Source organism: Hyperolius riggenbachi, chromosome 6 (genome assembly GCF_040937935.1).
Source record: "Hyperolius riggenbachi isolate aHypRig1 chromosome 6, aHypRig1.pri, whole genome shotgun sequence".
In the NCBI taxonomy this organism is placed as follows: domain Eukaryota; kingdom Metazoa; phylum Chordata; class Amphibia; order Anura; family Hyperoliidae; genus Hyperolius; species Hyperolius riggenbachi.
This window is the reverse complement of record NC_090651.1, coordinates 317,031,540-317,054,746: the sequence shown is the minus strand read 5'-3', so window position 1 is coordinate 317,054,746 and position 23,207 is coordinate 317,031,540. Positions and strand designations below refer to the sequence as shown.

General features: G+C 46.6%; 1 protein-coding gene across 1 annotated transcript in view; it reads right to left on the bottom strand.

Moving 5' to 3' along the window:
• The window catches only part of LOC137522182 (galactoside alpha-(1,2)-fucosyltransferase 2-like), a 29,043-nt gene extending 9,536 nt beyond the window's left edge, over window positions 1–19,507 (bottom strand). The window contains exons 1-2 of the mRNA XM_068242214.1: window positions 19,432–19,507; window positions 11,314–11,462 (exon numbers count right to left, since the gene is read on the bottom strand). Coding sequence (XP_068098315.1) covers window positions 11,314–11,335 — 22 coding nt within the window. The 5' untranslated portion in view covers window positions 11,336–11,462; window positions 19,432–19,507. The remainder of the gene's footprint in view (window positions 1–11,313; window positions 11,463–19,431) is intronic.
• Window positions 19,508–23,207: the final 3,700 nt, after the last annotated feature.

Below are 23,207 nucleotides of genomic sequence, written 5' to 3'. Positions count from 1 at the left end.
CTTCCTGAAAATCAACCAGGCTTGGGTGGAAGGTGAGTTCCTGGCCCCTATTGTCGGACACAGGGGGACATGAAGTGGCTGCTGCATGTGCTGTTGTTAACTATGCCTGCCTTTATAAAGACAGTTACTACCTGCCTAGTGCCTACCTTGGTTAATTTTTTGGTGTTATAGTACTACTACCAGTAAGTTGCCATGGTCCTCCTGAGCTGCTGAACTGACCGCCCGCTTTGTCCTCCTGACTCAGTCGCTACTACACTCTGCGTTCACACTGCCCGGGTCACTGGGTGCATTTAATTTTTTGGCCAGCACTATGACGCTGTGCTACTACTACTACCACCAGTATGTTGCCATGGTCCTTCTGTGCTGCTGAACTGACCGCCCGCAATGTCCTCCTCCTCCTGACTCAGTCGCTTCCACCAATGCACTCTGTCTGCGTTCACACTGCCCAGGTCACCGGGTGCATTTAATTTTTTGGCCAGCACTATGACGCTGTGCTACTACTACTACCACCAGTATGATGCCATGGTCCTTCTGTGCTGCTGCTGCTGAACTGACCGCCCGCATTGTCCTCCTCCTCCTGACTCAGTCGCTTCCACCAATGCACTCTGTCTGCGTTCACACTGCCCGGGTCACCGGGTGCATTTAATTTTTTGGCCAGTACTATGACACTGTGCTACTACTACTACCACCAGTATGTTGGCATGGTCCTTCTGTGCTGCTGCTGCTGAATTGACCGCCCGCATTGTCCTCCTCCTCCTGACTCACTCGCTTCCACCAATGTACTCTGTCTGCGTTCACACTGCCCGGGTCACCGGGTGCATTTAATTTTTTGGCCAGCACTATGACGCTGTGCTGCTACTACTACTACCAGTATGTTGCCGTGGTCCTTCTGTGCTGCTGAACTGACCGCCCGCATAGTCCTTCTCCTGACTCAGTCGCTACCACCACTGCATTCTGCGTTCACACTGCCCGTGTCCACTGACAACTCTGCTGCGATGTCATTGCTAATTGCTGCTGCAAAAAAAAAACCAAATTACAAAAACCTCTCTGGGGCCTTTTTGGCATCAGCCACTCATCCTCCTCCAGCGGTACCTTCGCCGCCAAGTGCCATTGGAACTCGCTTTCACCTCTTTGATTGCTTAACGCGTATATCCCTTTTTAAAACCACGTATTACCAATTAATAGCCCCATTTACAGTGGTGATTTGTCTTTAAAAGCCATTAAAAAAAAAAAATGTTGAAGTTATGTTGCCCCTTATCACCTTGATAATCCATGCAATTTGGGGGATTGTAGCATGTATGGGGGCTTTGTTATTAACGTTAAAAGAAAATCCGCCTCCGGGCGGGAATCCACGCGTGATTACGCCATTCACGGCAGAAAATCCGCGTGGTTGCGTGGACGCGGACGAAAATCCGCATGCGGCGGGGCCGAATGCGGATTTTTTTTTTGCAACCACGCGGATTGCCGAATTCGTGGATGAGGCACATCCGAGCATCCCTGGTGTGGTGTGTGTGGTGTGTGTGGTGTGGTGTGTGTGGTGTGGTGTGTGTGGTGTGGTGTGGTGTGTGTGTGGTAAGCCTACGGTCCTCAAGTGGTTAAGTGGTGCATAGTGAAACCCATCACCCGTGGCCCCCACCCACAAAAAAGAAAAAACTAAAAAAAAAAAACCTACTAGTTCATTTGCCAGATAGTGATGAACCAGCGACCCCCACCTTATTTCCATGTATGGGGAATCCCCTTCTCAGAGAGCATTCCAGCCCTTAGCAGGTGTTAAAACAAACTGGGCTAGAGAAGGGTGGACATTTTAGGAGCAGGAATCACCACATACTGCAGTCAGTTTACTATCAGTAAAGGCACCAAAGTAATTTTTACTACACATACTTGAAAAAGGATAGTATCTGTAATGGGTCTAAATTATTTTTTGACCAGAACACCATTGAGACATTTTAACCTGCAATTGGAAATACTTGAACACTTTAATGCTGGGAATACACGTTGCGTTTTTGCCTTCGTTTTAGCCTTCGATTCGTTCGGTAAACGAATCGAGTGTTGAAAACGTATGTGAAAATAGTCATAATCTCATTATAGTTTCGATTAATAGACCCCAAAAACGAACGACTAGTGATCGAACATGTTTGATATTATCTCTCTTTATCCATCTAATCGAGCCATTGGTAGGCTTGATGGCTGTTCAGATCGATTATATATTCGTTTATGCCGTCCGTCCCTGTAAAAAGGGATTTTCGTTTCGTTTCTTTGCAGCCTTCGATCATTGGAAAAACGAAACCATCAGAATCGAAAAAAAACCCGAAACCGTGGGTGGTGATATTAACCGTATGATCGATTATTTCGGGATCGAAAAGGACAAAAGGCACAATCTAAACGAAGGTTTAAACGAAGGCAAAAACGAACCGTGTATTCCCAGCATTAAACTGGAAGAGAAGTCCATAGATGGATGATAAATGTGTGTTGAAGTCAGAAATGCATAAGGGGGATGAAAGGGGGGGTCAGAGGTGCACATGGGGGGGGGGGGGGAGCGTGGAGTATAGAGAAATGTGGCCATACATTTGGTGGCCGATTGACCATTCAATTATAATAAATCAGAAGAGAAATCGCTGCACTCTAGTGCATGCCCGATTTCGGACGAAATTAGTTGCATTAAATCGGTTGGACATGCTGCAAGATGTCGGGCAGACTTGCTCGATTGGTTGCTCGGCAGTAATGGTGAGTGATATCAGGACAAGTGATGAACGCGATGAAACACCTGGCGCTGCAATGTAAATGTGCGTTTATACATTACCTATCCTGTGTCGCGGTGCCCGTCTTCCGGCACATGACGTCACACGCATCAGGCAGGCAGCGTGTATGCGGCTAATTGAAAAGAGGAGGAAGGCAGATAGGCACCACAACCCAGAACAGACAATGTATAAACGCACATTACAGCACATTTACCAGATAGATTACATGCACACACAGCGGTGTACTCAGCCGATTCAAGAGATTTCATGCTGACACTGATCAGGAATTGGCATGCAGTGTGTGGGCAGCTCTCTAACTAGATTCGATTATAGAGAGATTTGTCTCTTGGTAGAATCTGCCCATCATTGCTAGATGTATTGCTACCTTTAGGCTTCGTGCACACAAGGAGGTTACAGGCGCACGTTAGTGCAGCCTGTAACGCTCCCCCAACGCACAGCAATGTAACACAAGTGGGCTGTTCACACTGCCCACGTTGCGTTACATTGTAACGCAGCAAAGTGCTGCATGCTGTGCGTTCTACGCGGCTAAGCCGCGTCAGACTGTTTGCACATGCTCAGTCATGTTGGGGAGGAGGGGAGAGCGGCCGGGCACATGGCTTATTAATATTCTTTGCACTCAGTGACGTGCAGTGTTTACTTCCTGGAGCGGCCGCTCTACGCGGCGATTGGCCGGGCGGGACCACGTGATGCCGCATGCGTCCAAGAGTACGCATCACGGACGCCAGAGTGAGCTGCACAACGCAGCTCACTCCGACGTCCACACCAGAGAGCACCAGGCGTTGCGTTAGGGGCACGTTATGTGCCCTATAACGTCCCCTAAACGCAACGTCCTGGTGTGTAACTAGCCTTAAACTATGTGATTTGAATGTCCAACTACAGAACATTAATCATACCTCCCAACTTTTTGAGATGAGAAAGAGGGACATTTAAGCCACGCCCCTGCCACACCCCTGATCACATCCCATCACAACCCTAGTCATGCATACCATAAAGATTTCATAAGAGAAATATGTTGCTTTATAATGCAAACCACACTGGTCCTTTCTATCCTGGTTCATTTTCCTTCATATTAACATTTTAAAATGAGTGATATATCAATTTAAAGGATGGGAATAAAGTTTAGAGTCAAACTTTTTAAGTAGAGAAATATATATATTTACATAGAAAGAGGGACAAAGTCCTGAAAGAGGGACAAATGAGGAGGACAGAGGGACAGGGCTCCCAAAGAGAGACTGTCCCTCCAAAAGAGGGACAGTTGGGAGCTATACATTAACACAGTAGAGTCTCAGGAGTTCTGACACAGATGGAGATTGGCTGATTGCAGATAGACGTGCCTTTTGGTTGCTTGAGTTACAAATAGGCCCAGCTAATACAGTACTACACCCTACTCCAGTGATCTGCAAACTTGGCTCTCCAGCTGTTGAACTACAAGTCCCACAATGCATTGAGGGAGTCTGACAGCCACAGTCATGATTCATAAAGACAAATGCATTGTGGGACTTATAGTTCCTTAACAGCTGAAGAGCCAAGTTTGCAGATCACTGACCTACTCTATATACATACCATGAACAAGTTTTAAAATGTTAAAATACAGCAATAGTTAAAAAGTATAGTAACCTTAGAGGAGCCATGGAACCCAGTCTTTAAGCACAGCAGAGCCCACAAAAAGACAGAATATGGCCTTCACTTGTGCTGGTTGAGTAAGACTACTGGTAAAGATTGGTACACACTCAATTTTGATTGGCCAATCACTGACCGGGGGGGCCCAGAGGCTTTGGAGGCCCCTCCTTCCTCCCTCTCCACAACCGCAAGAGCAGCAAATTAGCAAGACAACCTCCCCGTACGCTCACAAAAACCATCCCTGCCACCTCCTGTCACCATGCAGTGTAGCGAGTAGCAGGAGCGTGCATAATTGTTTCCTGCTTCCAGGCGCTGCTTCCCAGCAAAACACTCAGCTGCCATTTGCTGGCTCCCGATCACGTGACCTGCATGGGGTTAGGGGACCAAGGGGGCACCATGCTATCATTTTTCCAGAGGGGGGCATATTAAGTCTAGTTACGCCCCTGACCTCAAGCAGTGGCGTAGCTAAGGAGCTATGGGCCCCGATGCAAATTTTACAATGGGGCCCCCCAGGCACTCTATACATAACAATTGATACAGCGCACCAAAACCTGTCAATGGCAACTACAGTGTCAGAGGTGCAAGAAGGGGACGGGGAACTGTTTGCTAATGATTACCACTATTCAAGGTATCTATAGAAGTGATTATTACGAGCACAGGACCAATAGAGAGCTAATACTGTAGTTGAGGGAGGGCCCTTTGGGGCCCCTCTGGCTCAAGGGGCCCAATGCAGTCACTACCTCTGCACCCCCTATTGCTACGCCCCTGACCTCAAGGTAGTATGAGGGTTTGCCTATACACTCTGCTCATAGTATTCAATATCTACTAGATTGAGGTGGTAAAAATTGGTCAGCGATTGGCCAATCAAAATTAAATTGAAAGTATGTACCAATCTTTAACAGCAGTCTAACCAGCACAGTCGCTGGTAGTACTCAGTGATGAAGGCCAAAGTCAGTCTTTTTGTGCCTTTAAAACCACTTATTCCTCCATTACACAGGTAATGTAGGTTTACCCTGAAATGCAAAAAAAAAAAAAAAAAAAAAAAAAAAAAAAAAAGTGCACATACTGCACTCCACTGGTATGTGCGCAACACCAGGGAGCTTTATCAGACAGCACCCCTTCATGGGGACACTCACCGGATAGATGCTTGTATAGTTGCGTGTCAGTTCACTAGTTACTATCCCTCTATTCGCACAGTCCTGGTCCGCTCCCAACCATCCAGTCAGATCCAATTTGAGTGGCTAAAAGTTTATGGTGAATAATAGTCTACAGGATCTGCTTTACATCCACTTCAGATCGGCGGCTGCAACGCGGAATACAGCCTACCACTTCCATGCTGTGCCTCTCCGTTCCTCCCACTGGTGTCAGCGTGTCTCCAGGCTCCTCCCCTAGGAGGGGGGGGGGGTAGTCTGATAAAGCTCCCTGCTGTTGGGCACTTCTCTGGGGAGTGCCATATGCTGGTTACAGGGTCCACTTTCGATACAGTACTTAGCAGAATGTGCTTTTTTTTCCCCCTTCACTTTTCAGGGTAAGCCTACATCACCTCTGTGAAGAGGGAGAAGTGGTTTTAGGCTTTGTTGGCGATTTCTCCCCTAAGACCCCCCCCCCCCCCCTCCCATGCTCGGGTGGGCGCTGCGGTTTTTTAAAAATTGTTTTCTAAGCACTTTTGCAGAGCGATTTGACTTTTTTCACTTCACTTTCACTCAGGAAGCGAACTCTGACCCAGAAATGAATAAATACATTGGGCTCTATTCACAAAGCATTACTGCATTCGGTAATGCTCAAAACAGCCAATTTTACCAATCACCTTCCCAAGTTACAATTCACTAAACCCATCACCGCACACAAAATCACAGTACCCAACTAGTGAGGTAAATTACCGACTTGTGCGATAATCACCTCAGGAAATGTCAATTCCCAAAGATTCACACACTTCATTTACTGGCAAAAAGTGTTTGGCAATTTTCTCCAGCATACAGCAGCCAATAACCTGCTCTCCCCATGCTGTCTCTGTGCGGTAGAAGAGCTCCCCCTGTTGGCTGCAGCACATCTACAGTCCTGGCCAAAAGTTTTTAGACTGTCAAAAATACATTTTCCAGCACGATGAAGCACCATGTCATAAGGCAAAAGTGATAACTAAGTGGCTCGGGGACCAAAACGTTGACATTTTGGGTCCATGGCCTGGAAACTCCCCAGATCTTAATCCCACTGAGAACTTGTGATCATTCCTCAAGAGGTGGGTGGACAAACCAAAACCAATTCTGAGAAACTCAAAGAAGTGATTATGAAAGAACGGGCTGCTAGCATGCCCAGTTGAATTGCAGAGGTCCTGAAAAAGAAGGGCCAACACTGCAAATACTGACTCTGCATAAATCTCATGTAATGGTCAATAAAAGCCTTTGAAACGTATGAAGTATAATTATATTTCAGTACATCACATAAACAACTGAAACAAAGATCTAAAAGCAGTTTAGCAACAAACTTTGTAAAAACTCATATATTTGACAGTCTCAAAACTTTTGGCCAGGACTGTAAAGGGAAGACAGTAACACACACACACACACGCAGCTCCCTGCCTGCTGCAGGACTGGTAAGTGACACTTGCCAACCAGGGCTTAGTGAATTGAGGCATGTTTGTTCGTTAAATTACCGAACTTCTGCCTCATGGGGGAAAAGTTTTGTGAATTTTGAAAAAAAGTGTAAAATACCGCATGAGGTATTTTACCTCAAATTTTTTTACCGCACTGCTTATTGTGAATAGAGCCCAATGTATTTATTCATCAAAGCGCTGGGAAAATCGCTATGCAAAGCGCTTTGCGATTTCACTATACCTTCTATTGAACAAAAACGCTCAGAAAATGGTACAGGCAGCACTTTGCTGAGCGGATCGGAAACTAACCGCTCAGATGAGAACACTCTCTTAGGGAATCATTGCACAAGCTTTTTAGGGCGATTTTCAAAATCAATGGCGCTTAAAAAAAGGGCAAAAACATTCTAGGTGTGAACGAGACGAGGGCCCATTCACACTTGCTGATCGCAAAACGCTGGCGCTTTTGCTAGCGTTTTTGCTATGGCTTTTTTTGAGTTTAACGCAAAAAAAAAAGAATCACCATTCACACTTGGCGATTTTTTTACGATCACGTTTAGCGCTTCTATAGCAATGAAACGCAATCGCCAGGAAATCGCCTGAAAATGGCACAGGCTACATGTTTGCGTTTGCTGATTTGCAATAATCGCCCAATTAACGCAAATCACCCAAGTGAGGGTTTTATTACACTAGCACTTTCAAAAGCACTAGCGTGTGAGCTTTTTGCCAAAGTCGCCGGCAAAACACTCTAGTGTGAATAGGCCCTTAGAGCGCAGAAATGGTGTAAGAGTGAAGAGCTGGGGACTTTGCAGAAACTGCAAACCCCTGTAACTGGATCAATCACGATCCATTGGGAGCTCAATATTTTTCCCTAATAGTATTTTTGTGAGCTCTGCTGTGCTTAAAGGGACACTTAAGTCAAAAAAAAAAAATGAGTTTTACTCACCTGGGGCTTCCAATAGCCCCCTGCAGCTGTCCGGTGCCCTCGCCGTCTCCCTCCGATCCTCCTGGCCCCTTCGGCAGCCACTTCCTGTTTCGGTGACAGGAGCTGACAGGCTGGGGACGCAAGTGATTCTTCGCGTTCCTGGCCACAATAGCGCCATCTATGCTGCTATAGCATATATTATATACCATATAGCAGCATAGAGGGTGCTAATGTGTCTGGGAACGCAAAGAATCACTTGCGTCCCCAGCCTGTCAGCTCCTGTCACCGAAACAGGAAGTGGCTGCTGGTGGGGCCATGAGGATCGGAGGGAGACAGCGAGGGCACCGGACAGCTGCAGGGGGCTATTGGAAGCCCTAGGTGAGTAAAACTCATTTTTTTTTTTTTTGACTTAAGTGTCCCTTTAAAGAAAACCCGAGGTGTGTTTAAAGAATGTTATCTGCATACAGAGGCTGGATCTGCCTATACAGCCCAGCCTCTGTTGCTATCCCAAACCCCACTAAGGTCCCCCTGCACTCTGCAATCCCTCATAAATCACAGCCGTGCTGTGAAGCTGTGTTTACATCTGTAGTGTCAGTCTCAGCTGCTCCCCCGCCTCCTGCCAAGCTGTTTGTCAGCAGCGTGGCTGTGATTTATGAGGGATTGCAGAGTGCAGGGGGACCTAAGGGCCCTTTTCCACCTGCAATCGCTAGCGTTCACGCTGAACGCTAGCGATTGCTGAATCGCAAAACCGGCGATTCCCCCGACGTTTGCGGCCGCGATTTTGCTATGCACTGCATAGCAAAATCGCGGCAATTATCGCTCCGCCGCACGTTCGCGTTCCCGACAGAAGCGAATCGCGGTAGTGGAAATGACCTACCGCGATTCCTATGTTAAAAAGCAAACCGTAGCGATTGTAAAATCGCTAGCGGTTTGTGGTTTTGCGATTCAGTTTTGCGATTTGCGCTGGTGGAAAAGGGCCCTTATGGGGGTTTGGGATAGCAACAGAGGCTGGGCTGTATAGGCAGATCCAGCCTCTGTATGCAGATAATATTCTTCAAACCCACCTCGGGTTCTCTTTAACCTATTTTGGTTCCTGGACGTAGTTTCTACGTCCAGGAACCATGCGCGCTCCCGCGGCCGATCGCATGCGTGCACGCGCACTCCCGGCCGTGGATTCGGTAGCCAGGGAATCAATGTATCGGGCTATGGTGCCCGATCATTGATTCCTCTCCCCCGCTGAAAAAGCGACAGCTTCTCTCGGAAGCTGCGCCTGGTACTTATCCGTTAGCCGGGCGCATCCTCTAGGTGGCGAAAAAACTCCACCAGAGTTACATCTTTCCCTACTATCCATGTCGGCCTGGAGGGGGAATAGTAATTAGCGCCACCTGCCGGATGCGCCCGGCTAACGGATAAGTACCCTGCGCCTTTTCTGGCCGTTCCCTTCCCGATGCGTCACTGTAAGCGTATGTTACGCTTAGAGTGACGTCATGTAAACAAACTCATGGCCACCATCTTGTGGCCAAAAAGTAATACTACACCTGTAAAAAAAAAAAAATTAAAATTAACACACATTTACATTATAAATCTATTGTTTACCTCCCACCCTCCCAAAACTACCCAAATAAAATGTTTACTAGAAAAAAAAAAAAACCATTACAATAAAAAAAAAAAAAAACACATGTAAATATTTACCTAAGGGTCTAAACTTTTTAAATATCAATGTAAAAATGAAATATTTCTATTTTTTTTTATTTTAAACTTGTAAATAGTGATAGATGCAAAACGGAAAAAATGCACCTTTATTTCCAAATAAAATATTGTCGCCATACATTGTGATAGGGACATAATTTTAACGTTGTAATAACCGGGACATATGGGCAAATACAATACGTGAGTTTTAATTATGGAGGCATGTATTATTTTAAAACTATAATGGCTGAAAACTGAGAAATAATGAATTTTTTCTTATTCTTCCTGTTAAAATGCATTTACAGTAAAGTGGCTCTTAGCAAAATGTACCCCCCAAAGAAAGCCTAATTGGTGGCGGAAAAAACAAGATATAGATCAGTGCATTGTGATAAGTAGTGATAAAGTTATAGGCTAATGAATGGGAGGTGAACATTTCTCACATGAAAACGACGGAACCTGAATGGGTTAAGGTTGGGTTCTATGAGGGGGAGGGGGGGCACCCGGCAGTTGTGAGGGTTTGAGAGGCATTTCACTGCCTAACAGTCCGTGGAAAGGAGGCCTAATGCTTCATACACATTTGAGATAAAAGTCTTTGGAAAATGCAAGATCACAGACCAATCTTACCTCCTTCCATGTAGTATGAGAGCCATACCTACACAGTCTATTCTATGGAGCTGAACTCCTCATCAGATAAAATCTTTGCAAGATGCTGCACACAAAGATGCCCATACACACTCAAAAGATTATCTGCAAAAGATCTGTTCCTGCAAAAAATCCATTCCTGCAAAATGCACTCATAGTCTATGAGATCTGCAGATCCTCATACACACTTGGTTTAACAGACAATCATCTGCAGTTCAGATCCACCAGGATGGATTTTCAGATCTGCAGATGATTGCCAGATATGCAGATGAAGTCTGTTAAACCAGGTGTGTATGAGGATCTGCAGATCTCAAAGACTATGAATGCATTTTGCAGGAATGGATTTTTGCAGGAACAGATCTTTTGCAGATAATGATCTTTTGAGTGTGTACGGGCATCTTTGGCTATCATTCATGAACAGGCTGTCGGTAAAGAGAATCAGTGCGGGAAAACACCGCTGGCGGATTTTTAGACTTCTGGGTGGGCATTCATGAAGATGTATCCGTGTGCGGAAGCAGTGCGGAGATTTCCCGAGCTAAGCTGGCGGTAGACAGGCGGTAGGCTTGCGGAGACACGGAAGCTGCCGAGTTGATACATTTCTCCATGTTCCGCTCTGCTGCAGCTGCTTGGGAGGTCTGTGTGTCTCCATTCATTTACATTGATATCGCCACATCAGAGGGAGCGGAACTTCCCGACCTCACATCCCTTCGGTGATCTTTATGAATTAACATTTTGCTACATTTGTACCGATAATCACCGCACAAGGCGGCGATTTATCACTCTGCTCGGTAGTGTCATTTTTCCATGCGGAAAGAGGCTTTATGAAGCTGACTTTGCCGAGTGGTCGGTAAAGTCAGCTGTTTTAAGCATTTCCGCATGCGGAAATGCTTTATGAATGATAGCCTTTGTGTGCAGCATCTTGCAAAGATTTCTGTCTGATGGGGAGCTCAGCTCCATAGAATAGACTGTGTAGAGTATGGCTCTCATACTACATGGAAGGGGGTAAGATTGGTCTGTGATCTTGCCTTTTCCAAAGACTTTTATCTCAAGTGTGTATGCAGCATTACTCATTCAGACATAATTTCACTCACCTGCAAGAATAGGCCTCTTCATTGTTTCCTGAGACGTTTTGTCCTCTGTTATGTGTCTTCTAGATCCTAGGTTTTAAGTTCTCAATGCGTGATACACATACTCCAAGGGCTACTTCTGATAGTTTCAGGGGGTACTCAGGCTTGATATACTTAACCAAAAATCACAAATTTAGAGTTTTAGAAAATGATAAATCTTAAACACCAGTGTTTTAGCTAATTAAGAGCAATAGTAAAGGTTTATAAATTGTTTAGAACCAATTGTGTAATACAAATAAATATCTATGTTAATGGGTACTTGTGATAATGTTTACTTTGCCAGGTAGTACTTGGTGAGTAAAGGGTTTTAATAGGTTCATACCAATAAAATGTTGAGAAACACTGGTGGCCAGAGCAGCAAAAGGGCCCCTACTGGGATACAGAGGAGAGGTGCAAACAAACTTAACAAATTAGCTGAATAGTGCTCGTCATTGCATCAGTCACTTTAGGCGTGGTAAGTTGGAATGATCAATGATATGCAAATACTTCCAAGTTTTTGCAAATGTATGTTAATTTTTATGCAAATATATGCAGCTTAAAAATAGACCAATCAAGTCCCATCCAAATGTACCTAAATTTGCATAAACTCAGAAGTATTTGCATATGAGGACTGGTGCACACCAATAGCACTTCTGATAGCTTTTAGGCCTCTTTTCCATGAACTGTTTACAGGCAGTGATGCCAGTGAAATGCCTCTCAAACTCTCACAACTGCTTACTGCTGCCTGGTAACTGCTTGTTGCTGCATGATAACTGTTTACTTCTGCCTGGTAACTACTTGCTGAGCACACAGCTCAACAGTTTGTGGAAACGAGGCCTTAAAAAACGCTAGCGCTTTGAAATGCGCTTGGCTAATGTATTTGAATGGGATGGATCACATCAGAGTCGATTCAGCCTTAGGCCTCTTTTCCACGAACTGTTGATAGGCAGTGAAATGCCTTTCAAACTCGCACAACTGCTCACTGCTGCCTGGTAGCTGCTTGCCGAACACACAGCCCAACAGTTCGTGGAAAAGAGGCCTTAAAGTTAAAGGGTACCCGAACTGACGCGACATGATGAGATAGACATGGGTATGTAAAGTGCCTAGCACACAAATAACTATGCTGTGTTCCTTTTTTTCCTTTCTCTGCCTGAAAGAGTTAAATATCAGGTATGCAAGTGGCTGACTCAGTCCTGACTCAGACAGGAAGTGACTACAGTGTGACTCTGAGGCTAGATTCACAGTGGGACGTATTTTGATGCCACGTTAAAGTCGCACGCAAAGCTTACAACGCATCGCGCCCAAAAAGTGGCAACGCAGCGTTACCGTCGCATATAGCAGATACAGTAAAAAATAGAGGCAATGAAAAATATGCTTCCAAGTCATTACTGAGCATGTGCAAACAGTCCAACGCAGCTAATAACCTGTATAACGCACTGCATGCAGTACTTTTACTTAACGTGCAGCGTTAGACACCAATGCAACGTGTGCACTGTGAACAGGGCATTGATTTTTCATTGCAGTGAGTTATTCTGCGTTAAATGTTGTTTTAACGCGCGACTTTAACGTCCCACTGTGAACTTAGCCTCACTGATAAGAAATCCCAACTATAAAACCCTTTCCTAGCAGAAAATGGCTTCTGAGAGCAAGAAAGAGGTAAAAAAGGGGAATTTCTTATCAGTGAGGGTCAAACTGTGGTCACTTCCTGTCTGAGTCAGGACTGAGCCAGCCACTTACATACCTGATATTTAACTCTTTCAGGCAGAGAAAGAAAAAAGGAACACAGCATAGTTATTTGTGTGCTAGGCACTGTACATACACATGTCTATCTCATCATGTCACATGTCACTTCGGGTATCTTTTAAGTATAGGAAAGTTGGAAATCACTCTGAAAAGTGTTAAGGTGCGTACACACATGCGACTATAGTCGTTTGTAACGATCGTTCCCCGATCTTTACCAGCGACGATCGTTACAAAAAACGAACCAACGACTATTAAGGCAAACGACGAACGAGGCAAATCGCTACAAAACAAAGTTCTGTCTTGGCGGATTTTTACCACCGACGATCGTTAGCAAAAGTGGTACATCGTTGGAAACGATCGTTCGTACCAGGCTGGACATGCGTATTTCACTTTTTCTCCAAGGAATTTTACAATTTTATGCGCAGGCGCATTAAGTGCTTTTACGTGGTGTAACGTTCGTTCTAACGATGTGATCGTTACACACTTTTTACAACTTACTTTACTTCGGTCGTTCTTTCGTCAATTAAAAGTTCGTTCGTCGTCCTCAACGAACGATCGTTGTCGCATGTGTGTACGTAGCATTAGAACAGAGCGATTTTCCATGCGGTTTTGTTACAGAAGCTGTTCAGTTCCAGCTCTACTGTAACAAAAAATGAAATGCTACACGAAAAAGCTCCAAAAATTGCTAGGCATGATTAAAAAAATCGCTAGGCACATGCCTAGAATCGCTCTGGAAATTCACTTCAAAAAGCGCTGAGCATTTGCGAATTGCGATTACACTAGCACTTTTTGGTGTGCACTGGCCCTCACTGATCATCCCTAGTGGCAAGCTTATACTTCTGGGCTGGCGTGCAAATTGCATGCAGCTTGGAAAGTCAATCAACATTAAACATCTCTACGCCGAGGGATGATCAATGAGATGCAAATATTTCCACATTCATGCAGATTTATGTACATTTTTATGCAAGTATATGCAGCTTGAAAATGGACCAATCCATTTAAAGAAAACCTGAACTGAGAATTGAAAGTCAAAATAAGCATACGCAAGTCCTACTTGCCTTCCATGTAGTCTACTCCTCAGTGTCTTTCTCCTGTCCCGCATCCTGTTTGTTCACTGTGATCAAGGGAATTTTCCGTCCTTCATTTTGAAAATGGCCATTACCCATAACAGCTTTCTGGTCAGCACACAGTTAAACTGTAACATCACCCACTTGAGCCATAGGGAAACATGGACATTACCTGGTACATCAGTTTTCCTCTCAGCTATAACTGACAGCAACTGATATATTTCAGATCTGACAAAGGGCTCTATTCATAAAACATTTGTGGCGAAAAAACTCCTGGAGGGAAAATACCGCAGCGGTATTTTAGACTTCTGGGTGGTCATTCATAAAAATGTTGCCAGCTGCGATGCAAGTGCGGAGATCTCCCGCTGAAGGCTGGCGGTAAGCTGTCGGAAGGCATGCGGAAACACTTCAGCCGGCAGAGTCCCTCCGTGCACAGCTCTCTCTGGGAGGTCTGTCCCATTCACTTGTATGTAATCCGCAAAATCAGAGGAAGCGGTATTTCCCGTCCACATACCGCTTCCTCTAAACTTTATGAATGGCCATTTTGTTACTTTTTTCTAGATAAATCTAGAAAAACACTGGAGAAGGCGGAAATTTCTCGCTCTGCTGGAGGATTGTAGATTTTCATGCGGGAACAGCTTTTATGAATGCCCACTTTGCTAAATGGACGGGAAAATCCGCTGTTTTAACCCTCTGGGGGATAATCCCGAGCTGAGCTCGGGGTAAGCCGCCACGGAGGTTTTCTCAGGCCCTGGTGGGCCGATTTGCATAATTTTTTTTTTGTTGCACGCAGCTAGCACTTTGCTAGCTGCGTGTATATACCGATCGCCGCCGCTCCGCGCTGATTCGCCGCTACTCGCCGTGCCGTGCCGCTCCCCCCCCCAAGACCCCCTGCGCAGCCTGGCCAATCAGTGCCAGGCAGCGCTGAGGGGTGGATCGAGACTCCCTCTGACGTCACGACGTCGTTGACGTCGATGACGTCATCCCGATCGTCGCCATGGCGACGGGGGAAGCCAAACAGGAAATCCCGTTCTGAACGGGATTTCCTGTTTGCTTTGTATGCCGGAGGCGATCGGAGGGGGTGGGGGGATGCCGCTGCACAGCGGCTATCATGTAGCGAGCCCTGGGCTCGCTACATGATTTAAAAAATAAAAAAAATTTAAAAATAGTGCTGCGCCACCTCCTGGGCGATATAATTGTATCCCCCAGGAGGTTAAGCGGAAAACTTGCAGTAACCTTTTATGAATAGAGCCCAAAATGTTGTCAGAACTGGAAGGGATTATTGTCAGAAGAAAATGGTGAGCTTCTGAGAGGAACTGATGGCAAGGTAACTATGTAATGTTCATTTGAAGTTACCTCATGTGTTTATTTTAAATATTTTTACTCCATGTTCTCTTTAAATCTGGGTGGGACTTGATTGGTCAATTTTCAAGCTGCATATATTTGCATTCTGCATGACCTTGGAAATATTTGCATCTGATTGATCATCTCTACTCTACACTGAGGCCTATTTTTCACGGACAGTTGATAGGCAGTGGAATGCCTCTCAAACTCTCACAACTGCTCACTGCTGCCTGGTAACTGCTCACTGCTGCCTAGCAACTGCTTGCTGAGCACACAGCTCAACAGTCCATGGTAAAGAGGCCTTATGGAAATGAGGTATAAAGGCTTCAGGTAGAGTTGGGCGAACAGTTCGGCTGTGTTAGCCGAACTGCAGCCGAACTGTTCGGCTGCCCAACCTGTCATTTTGCTGTGGCTCTTACTACTTCCGGGTCGCAATGACCCGGAGTAGTACGTCTGCGCTGGCCCGGCGGAGCGCGTCCTAGATCGCGCTCCCGTTGCCGGGCACTCTCTGCGCATGTGTGTGACGTCATGAGTGACGTCACACACATGCGCAGAGAGTGCCCGGCAACGGGAGCGCTAGGACGCGCTCCGCCGGGCCAGCGCAGACGTACTACTCCGGGTCATTGCGACCCGGAAGTAGTAAGAGCCACAGCAAAATGACAGGTTGGGCAGCCGAACAGTTCGGCTGCAGTTCGGCTAACACAGCCGAACTGTTCGCCCAACTCTAGCTTCAGGTTTCCTCTCTTTGGTCTGATGGATAAGACTTTGACCATGTTCAGGGCTGGTTCACACTATGAGCGATTGCGCTTAGTTTGCCAAACTCAATGCAGCCTCCTTTCCATAGACTGTTGAGCTGTGTGCTCAGCAAGCAGTTTCCAGGCAGCAGTGAGCAGTCGGAGCAGTGCTTTTCAGCGCTGCAATCGCTGGAAGCCAAATTATTTCATTCCCCCACTATCCATGGCGGCCTGGAGGGGGGAATAGTAATTAAAACGGCCCAGACTTGTGCAGAAGCAGGATCAGCCATATACCGGCTGTATCCTGCGCCCAAGTCTACCGGCGCCGATTTCAAATGTACTCGTGAGCAGTTACCAGGCAGCAACAAGTAGTTACCAGGCAGCAGTGAGAAGTTGTGGGAGTTTGAAAGGCATTTCACTGCCTATCAATAGTCTGTGGAAATGAGGCCTGGGGGTGTTCTCACCGGTCACAGTGTTCCCATTTTAACAAAATCAAAAACGTGCTCCCCGTACCATTTTTTACAGCAATTTTTCTTAAAGGAATGTGCAAAAATACACATTCCTTTAAAAATCGCTTTGCAAAATCGCAATCAGTTTAAGCTCTTAGCGATTGCAATTTGTAATGTGATTGTTGCTTTGCATTCCCTGTGACAGCAGGAATGCAGCGCAATGGAATGGGACAGGGGTGCTGCACGTAATGCACGTGTTGCGTCTGATACAGTGAAGCATACTGTCAATGAAAGGTATGATTCACTTCTACTGTTAACGCGCATGTTCAAAGAGGAAGTGCACCGGTGTGAGGCTTGCAACACGACCAATAGGACGCATGCAAGCCCTTTGGAACGCAGGGCGGACGGCGGAATTACGGGTAAATAATGCCTTGCATCCCCGCCGCACACCTGCACAAATTAAACCTCATTTGAATCACGAGTAATCACTCGTGAGAGCATCCGGTGAGCAGGTAGAAATGCAACGCTGGATCCCGGAGAGGTGAGCTCTATGCAGGGGCTGCTGGACAATTTCTCTGGGGTATGATTTTTTGGTACTTACCTATTATCCCGTCTGGAAAGTTTGGCAGCTTTTTGTTAAAGTTCTGTTTGCTCCCCCAGGAAGATCTGACTATTTTTTGGAAAGCTGAAAGTCCCGGCTTTCTTTCGACTGGGTCCTGAGTCGGTATGATGCTCAGTTCCCAAGTTATGGGGTTTTGAAGGAGGGTGTCCCCTGAACTTGGCTGCAGAAAGTGCTATTACAGAAGTACGGGACGAACTCGACATGATGATAAGCAGCATACCTGGTAGGGGTTCTTCTTCCTTCCCAGCATAAATCTGTGTCTTCAAAACTTATGGCAAGTGCCCTGGGTCTCTCATTACAGATGAAGGAGCAGCGCAGCTATGCACCCTCGTCTTCACTCTGTCTTACTAGCATGGGCAGGAGACTCAATTCCCGTCCCCCATACACCCCCCCCCCCTCCCCCAACTTGGGAATGGGGCATCGCATTGACTCGGGACACAGTGCAAAGGAAAGCCGGGACTTTCAGCTTTCCAAAAATGGTTAGATCTGGCTAGGGGATCAAACAGAACTTTAACAAGACACTGCCAAACTTTCCAGATGGGATAATACGCAAGTACCGATTTTTATTTTTTTCTGAATTTTAAGCCTGGTACACACTTTCAATTTTGATTGGACAATCACTGTCCAATCTTACCACTTCCATTTAGCATGAGGATTTACCAACACGATCTGCTCAGAGTATTCAATATCATTACGCTCTTCTCATCATGTGGTAAGGTGGGGTGTGCCTCCTATTTGAATCCTCCCTTCCCATCTACTGTACATAGAACAAAACAAGCTACCCAGCAGATAGCCAAGCAGTGCTTTGTACAGCTGTCCTTCTCTAAGATCAGACTCAAGGCCTGTACCCATGGCACCATTTTTACAGCAATTTTTTGTGACATCGTTTAACAAAGACTTGGCAATCGCTCATCTTTAAACGATTGTCACTGTGGATCTGATCGTGAACGATCGTTCTCATCGCCATAGACTTCAGTGCAAAAGTACTGTGAGTGCATCGCACCCGTCGTGTGCCATCATGTGTACCCACTGTGGAAGATGGATCAGGAAACGAGAGTTTGTCGGGCCGCTGGAAGTTCCCCGATCCATCTTCTGCAGTCTCCGTGTGGGCACCTAGTTTCACCGCCAGAAGTCTGGCTCTCACGGTCACATGATGACCATGGTTTCTAGTGGCCATGTGAGGCGGCGTTAGAAACTGCTGGGAAGATCTGTGGCCAGCAGGTAGCTATAACTTATGGACACCCTTCCAATGCAGACTCTGCATAGGGGGCTGGGTGAGGCACTTGAACATAAATAAACCAAACTTTTTTCCCCTGAGGTACACTTAGGGCCCTTTTCTACTAGAGCGATTGTGATTGCTGAATCGCAAAATCGCAAATCGCTAGTGATTTTTAAATCGCTAGGGTTGTTACTTTATCATAGAAAGCATGAGAAGTATTTTCCACTACAGTGATTCGATTTGGAAATCGCTAATCGCAAATCGCAATCGCTTGCTGGAGCGATTTTTACAATGATAATACAAAGCAAATGAAAATCGCAAATCGCAATCGCATAACAGAATTAATGAAAAATCGCAATCGCAATCACTGGCGTTTGTGATTTGTGATTGCGATTGCTAGTGGAAAAGGGCCCTTAAAGGGAACATGAAATTTCTGAACTTACCTGGGGCATCTTCCAGCCCCCAGTAGTTTGTGATGTTCCTTGGCATCCTCTGGCTCCCCTCCATTCTACCGCTGGCAGTTTCGATACCTGGCCGGGAGTTCTGCGCAGCTGCGCAAGGGTGGCCCGTGCGCATGCAAAGCTCGATTATGCTCCCATCGCCAGGCGCGTTATGCGCATGTGCGGTTCTCGATAGGGTGAACTGCGCACCATGGATGGGAGCGCAATCGAGACCACTCTGCACGAGTTGTGCACGACACCCGGCATGGGTCACGCAGGAAATGGAGGCGCCAACGGGAGACCAGAGGGGACCCAGAGGATTCTGAGGGAACTCAACTCACAAAATAGGCGGGGCTGGGGGAAGCCCCACGTAAGCTCAGAAATTTATATTTCAGGTCAGTTCAGGTTCCCTTGAAGGGCCCTCAGTGATCCCTGTTACCCACTTAAAACCAAGAGCCCTCACAGTACACACTATACAGCCATACCTTTAAGATGAAACAGCAGCCTGCTGAGCTGAGTGGGATCCTGTGTCTTGCTATGGAGGTCTGCTGCTGGCTTCCCCCACTGCTTGTAGCTGCTTCAGTGCTGAGACATTGTTTATTGGCTACTATATGCAAGGGGGGAGAGGGGATCTTCATCTGAAGGAAGGTACACAGACTGTTTCCTTATCAGGTGGTCAGATAAATGTCAGATAGCTCATGGTAACACAGAACCAGGAAGTTGTTTTTTTCCCTTCAATACATTTTTATTGTTTCCAAGGTAGACAAGACAAATAACATTTATATCGCACTTTTCTCCTGGCGGACTCAAAGCGCCAGAGCTGCAGCCACTAGGGCGCGCTCTATAGGCAGTAGCAGTGTTAGAGAGACTTGCCTAAGGTCTCCTACTGAAGAGGTGCTGGCTTACTGAACAGGCAGAGCCGAGATTCGAACCCTGGTCTCCTGCATCAGAGGCAGAGCCCTTAACCATTACACCATCTAGCCACTAATAATAACATATAACAACTTTGCAGGGTTGTAGCTCAGGTCAAAGTACATATATGAACATGGTAAGCATACAATCATAAGGTGAGAGGATAGCTATGTACTTTTCTTTGGTATCAAGCAAAAACGTTTGGTTATAAATATTAAAAGCAGATTATAAGTTAGCCTTTGTACATAAAGGTTTAGCCTTTTGTTAGTCCAGTGCATTTTCTAGGCTAAATTGCACCCAGGGTGTAAAAATTGCACCCCCCTTGGGAGCCAGGAATAGGTCCCCCCCCCCCTAGTATGGGTAGCCAGGCATAGTTGCCCCCAGTATAGGTTAGGTAGATATGTGCCTCCAGTATAGGGTAGACTGTATAGTTGCCCAGTATAGGTTAGATAGGTAGAGGCCCCGAGTATAGGTTAGATAGGTAGGTGCCCCCAGTGTAGGTTAGATAGGTAGGTTCCCCAGTATAGGTCAGATAGGTAGTTTCCCCCAGTATAGGTTAGATAGGTAGGTGCCCCGAGTATAGGTCAGATAGGTAGGTTCCCCCAGTATAGGTTACATAGGTAGGTGTCCCGAGTATAGGTCAGATAGGTAGGTTCCCCCAGTATAGGTCAGATAGGTAGGTTCCCCCAGTATAGTTTAGATAGGTAGGTGCCTCCAGCGGTGGGGGGAGTGGCCACAGCGGCAGTGGGAGCAGGCATTGCTTACTCACACGATCCCCACAGCCTTTATCTTCTTTCTGTTCCTGGCATCTGTCACGTTGGTAAGTGCCCCCTGCTGTGATGACATGCGGTCGCGTAATCACAGGGGACGCTTTTACCAACGCAACGGACGCCGGGGAGAAGAACAAGATAGAGGCTGTGAGAGATCGCGTCGGAGGCGATTGCACAGTTTTCACACCCGTAGAAACGGCCCTGAGTTAGTTATCATAGTTAAATTTCTAAAGAGTTAGTAACTTAAGGTGCCCATACATATCTCAACTTGGCAGGCGATTGACCACCCGACTGAGTGATAATTATCGAATCGGATGAAAATCGGGGGCCCCCAAGAACATGCCCGATCGACGATGCAACCAATTTCGGGCTGAAATTAGTCACATATTGATCAGACATGCTGCAAGATGTCGAGCCGTCGTGGTTGATCCGGTGTGAGGCAAACTATTTATGTTTAGCGGAAATCAGCGTGTATATAAGCGTCTATGCAGAGGAGAAGATCAGCGCCAACTGAGCGGCGATTGGACCCTGGGAGGTGAGTTGCTTACAGTTTACAGCGCTTCCCTGCACTCACTCTGCGCTCGGAGGGGGGAGCACGGAGGGAAGCCTGGGGAGAGGAAGGGAGGGAGAGGTCAGGCTGCCCTCCCCGCAGCTGCGGCTCCCCCCTCCATTATGAGAGGGGGGGGCACCTACCTACCTTACCTATAAAAGGGGGAAGCTACCTATCTAACCTATACTGGGGGGCACCTTCCTAATCTAATCTATAATGGGGGGAAGCTACCTATCTAAACTATACTTGAGGGCACCTACCTACCTAACCTATACTGGGGGCACCTACCTATCTAACCTATACTGGGGGGCAGCTACCTATCTAACCTATACTGGGGCACCTACCTATCTAACCTAACCACATGTCACTTCATCCTCCCACTGTCAGCAACACCATACAGATTGCTCCCTCTCTGCTATTGTCTTCCCTTTTCTCTAGCCACGAACTATTCCTATTTCTGTGCTCACACTACCCCTCCTCTGCTCTCACTAAACCTAACTTGCATACACACAAGTCCCACCCCCACATCTCTCTGCTCTGCCTACTACTCCTTCTGGCTTCTGGGGACATATCACCAAACCCAGGGCCCACTCCTAGACCTCACACTGCTCAGACTACAACTCATTCCACCAATAACAAACCTCACCACCTCCCCTCCCAGAACACCTACAATCTTATTGACATCCCCCTTCTTCCCAGCTCTCCCCTCCCCATATCTGGGGCTCTATGGAACTCCCGCTCCATTTGTAATAAACTGGCCTTTATTCATGACATGTTTATCTCCAACACTTTCACCTTCCTGGGGCTCACTGAAACATGGATAACTCCATCAGACACGGTGTCTCCAGCTGCTCTATCATATGGTGGTCTAAAATTGAGTCATGCCCCTAGACCTGGCCACAAACATGGAGGGGGGGGTGGGGATCCTCCTCTCTGAACACTGTTCCTTTAAGCCACTCACACCACTGCCCGCACTCTCATCCTTTGAAGTTCATGCTGTCCGTCTCTACTCTCCATACCACATTCCGATTGCTATTATCTACCACCCGCCCGGTCCAGCCTCTACTTTCATTGATCACTTTTCAGCATGGCTTCTCCAGTTCCTCTCCACTGATATACCCTCTATCATCATTGGAGATTTTAATATACCCATCAATACTAATTGCCCTACTGCCACCAAACTGCTCTCTCTCGCCTCCTCGTTTGACCTCGCCCAATGGTCCTCCACTTCCACCCACAAAGACGACCACACTCTTGACCTTGTCTTTACCCGCCTCTGTTCTATTTCAAGCTTTCATAACACTCCGCTTCCCTTCTCAGACCACAACCTTCTTACCTTCTCAATCAATTCTTCTCTACCGTCAACTCCTCCAACACTACACCTTACAGTCACGCGCAGGAATTACCGCAACCTGGATGTGAATTCCCTGACTGAGGCCTTGCAACCTCTAAGTACCCTGTCTTCCTACACTGACCCTGAGGCAGCATCCAGTTACTTATTTAATGTAGTCTCCTCTGCCATGAAATCAGCCGTTCCACTCACCACCACCCGCCCCCGCCAAACTAACCGGCAGCCCTGGCTCACTGAACAAATCAAACAGCTGAAAAGGCACTCCAGGGTGGCAGAAAGATGCTGGAGAAAAAGCACTGCTGTAGAAGACTTCAATCACTATAAACAAACTATGCAGGAGCTCAGGGATGCCCTCACTTCTGCTAAGCAGTCTTATTTCTCCTCGCTCATTTCCTCACAGTCTCACAACCCAAAACAATTATTCAACACCTTTAACTCCCTACTTCGTCCCCCACCTCCTCCCCCTACCACATGTCTGTCAGCCGACAACTTTGCATCATACTTTACAAGCAAGATTGATGCAATACGTAATAGCTTTAACGCGCAACCATTTTTACCAGCACAGCCGTCACCTATAAATTTCTTCTGTCCGCCTGCACCCTCACCCACCACTAACTGCCTCCCCCCCGCTCCACAAGACCAGTCTCCCACTCTAACATCTTTCACCACACTAACTGA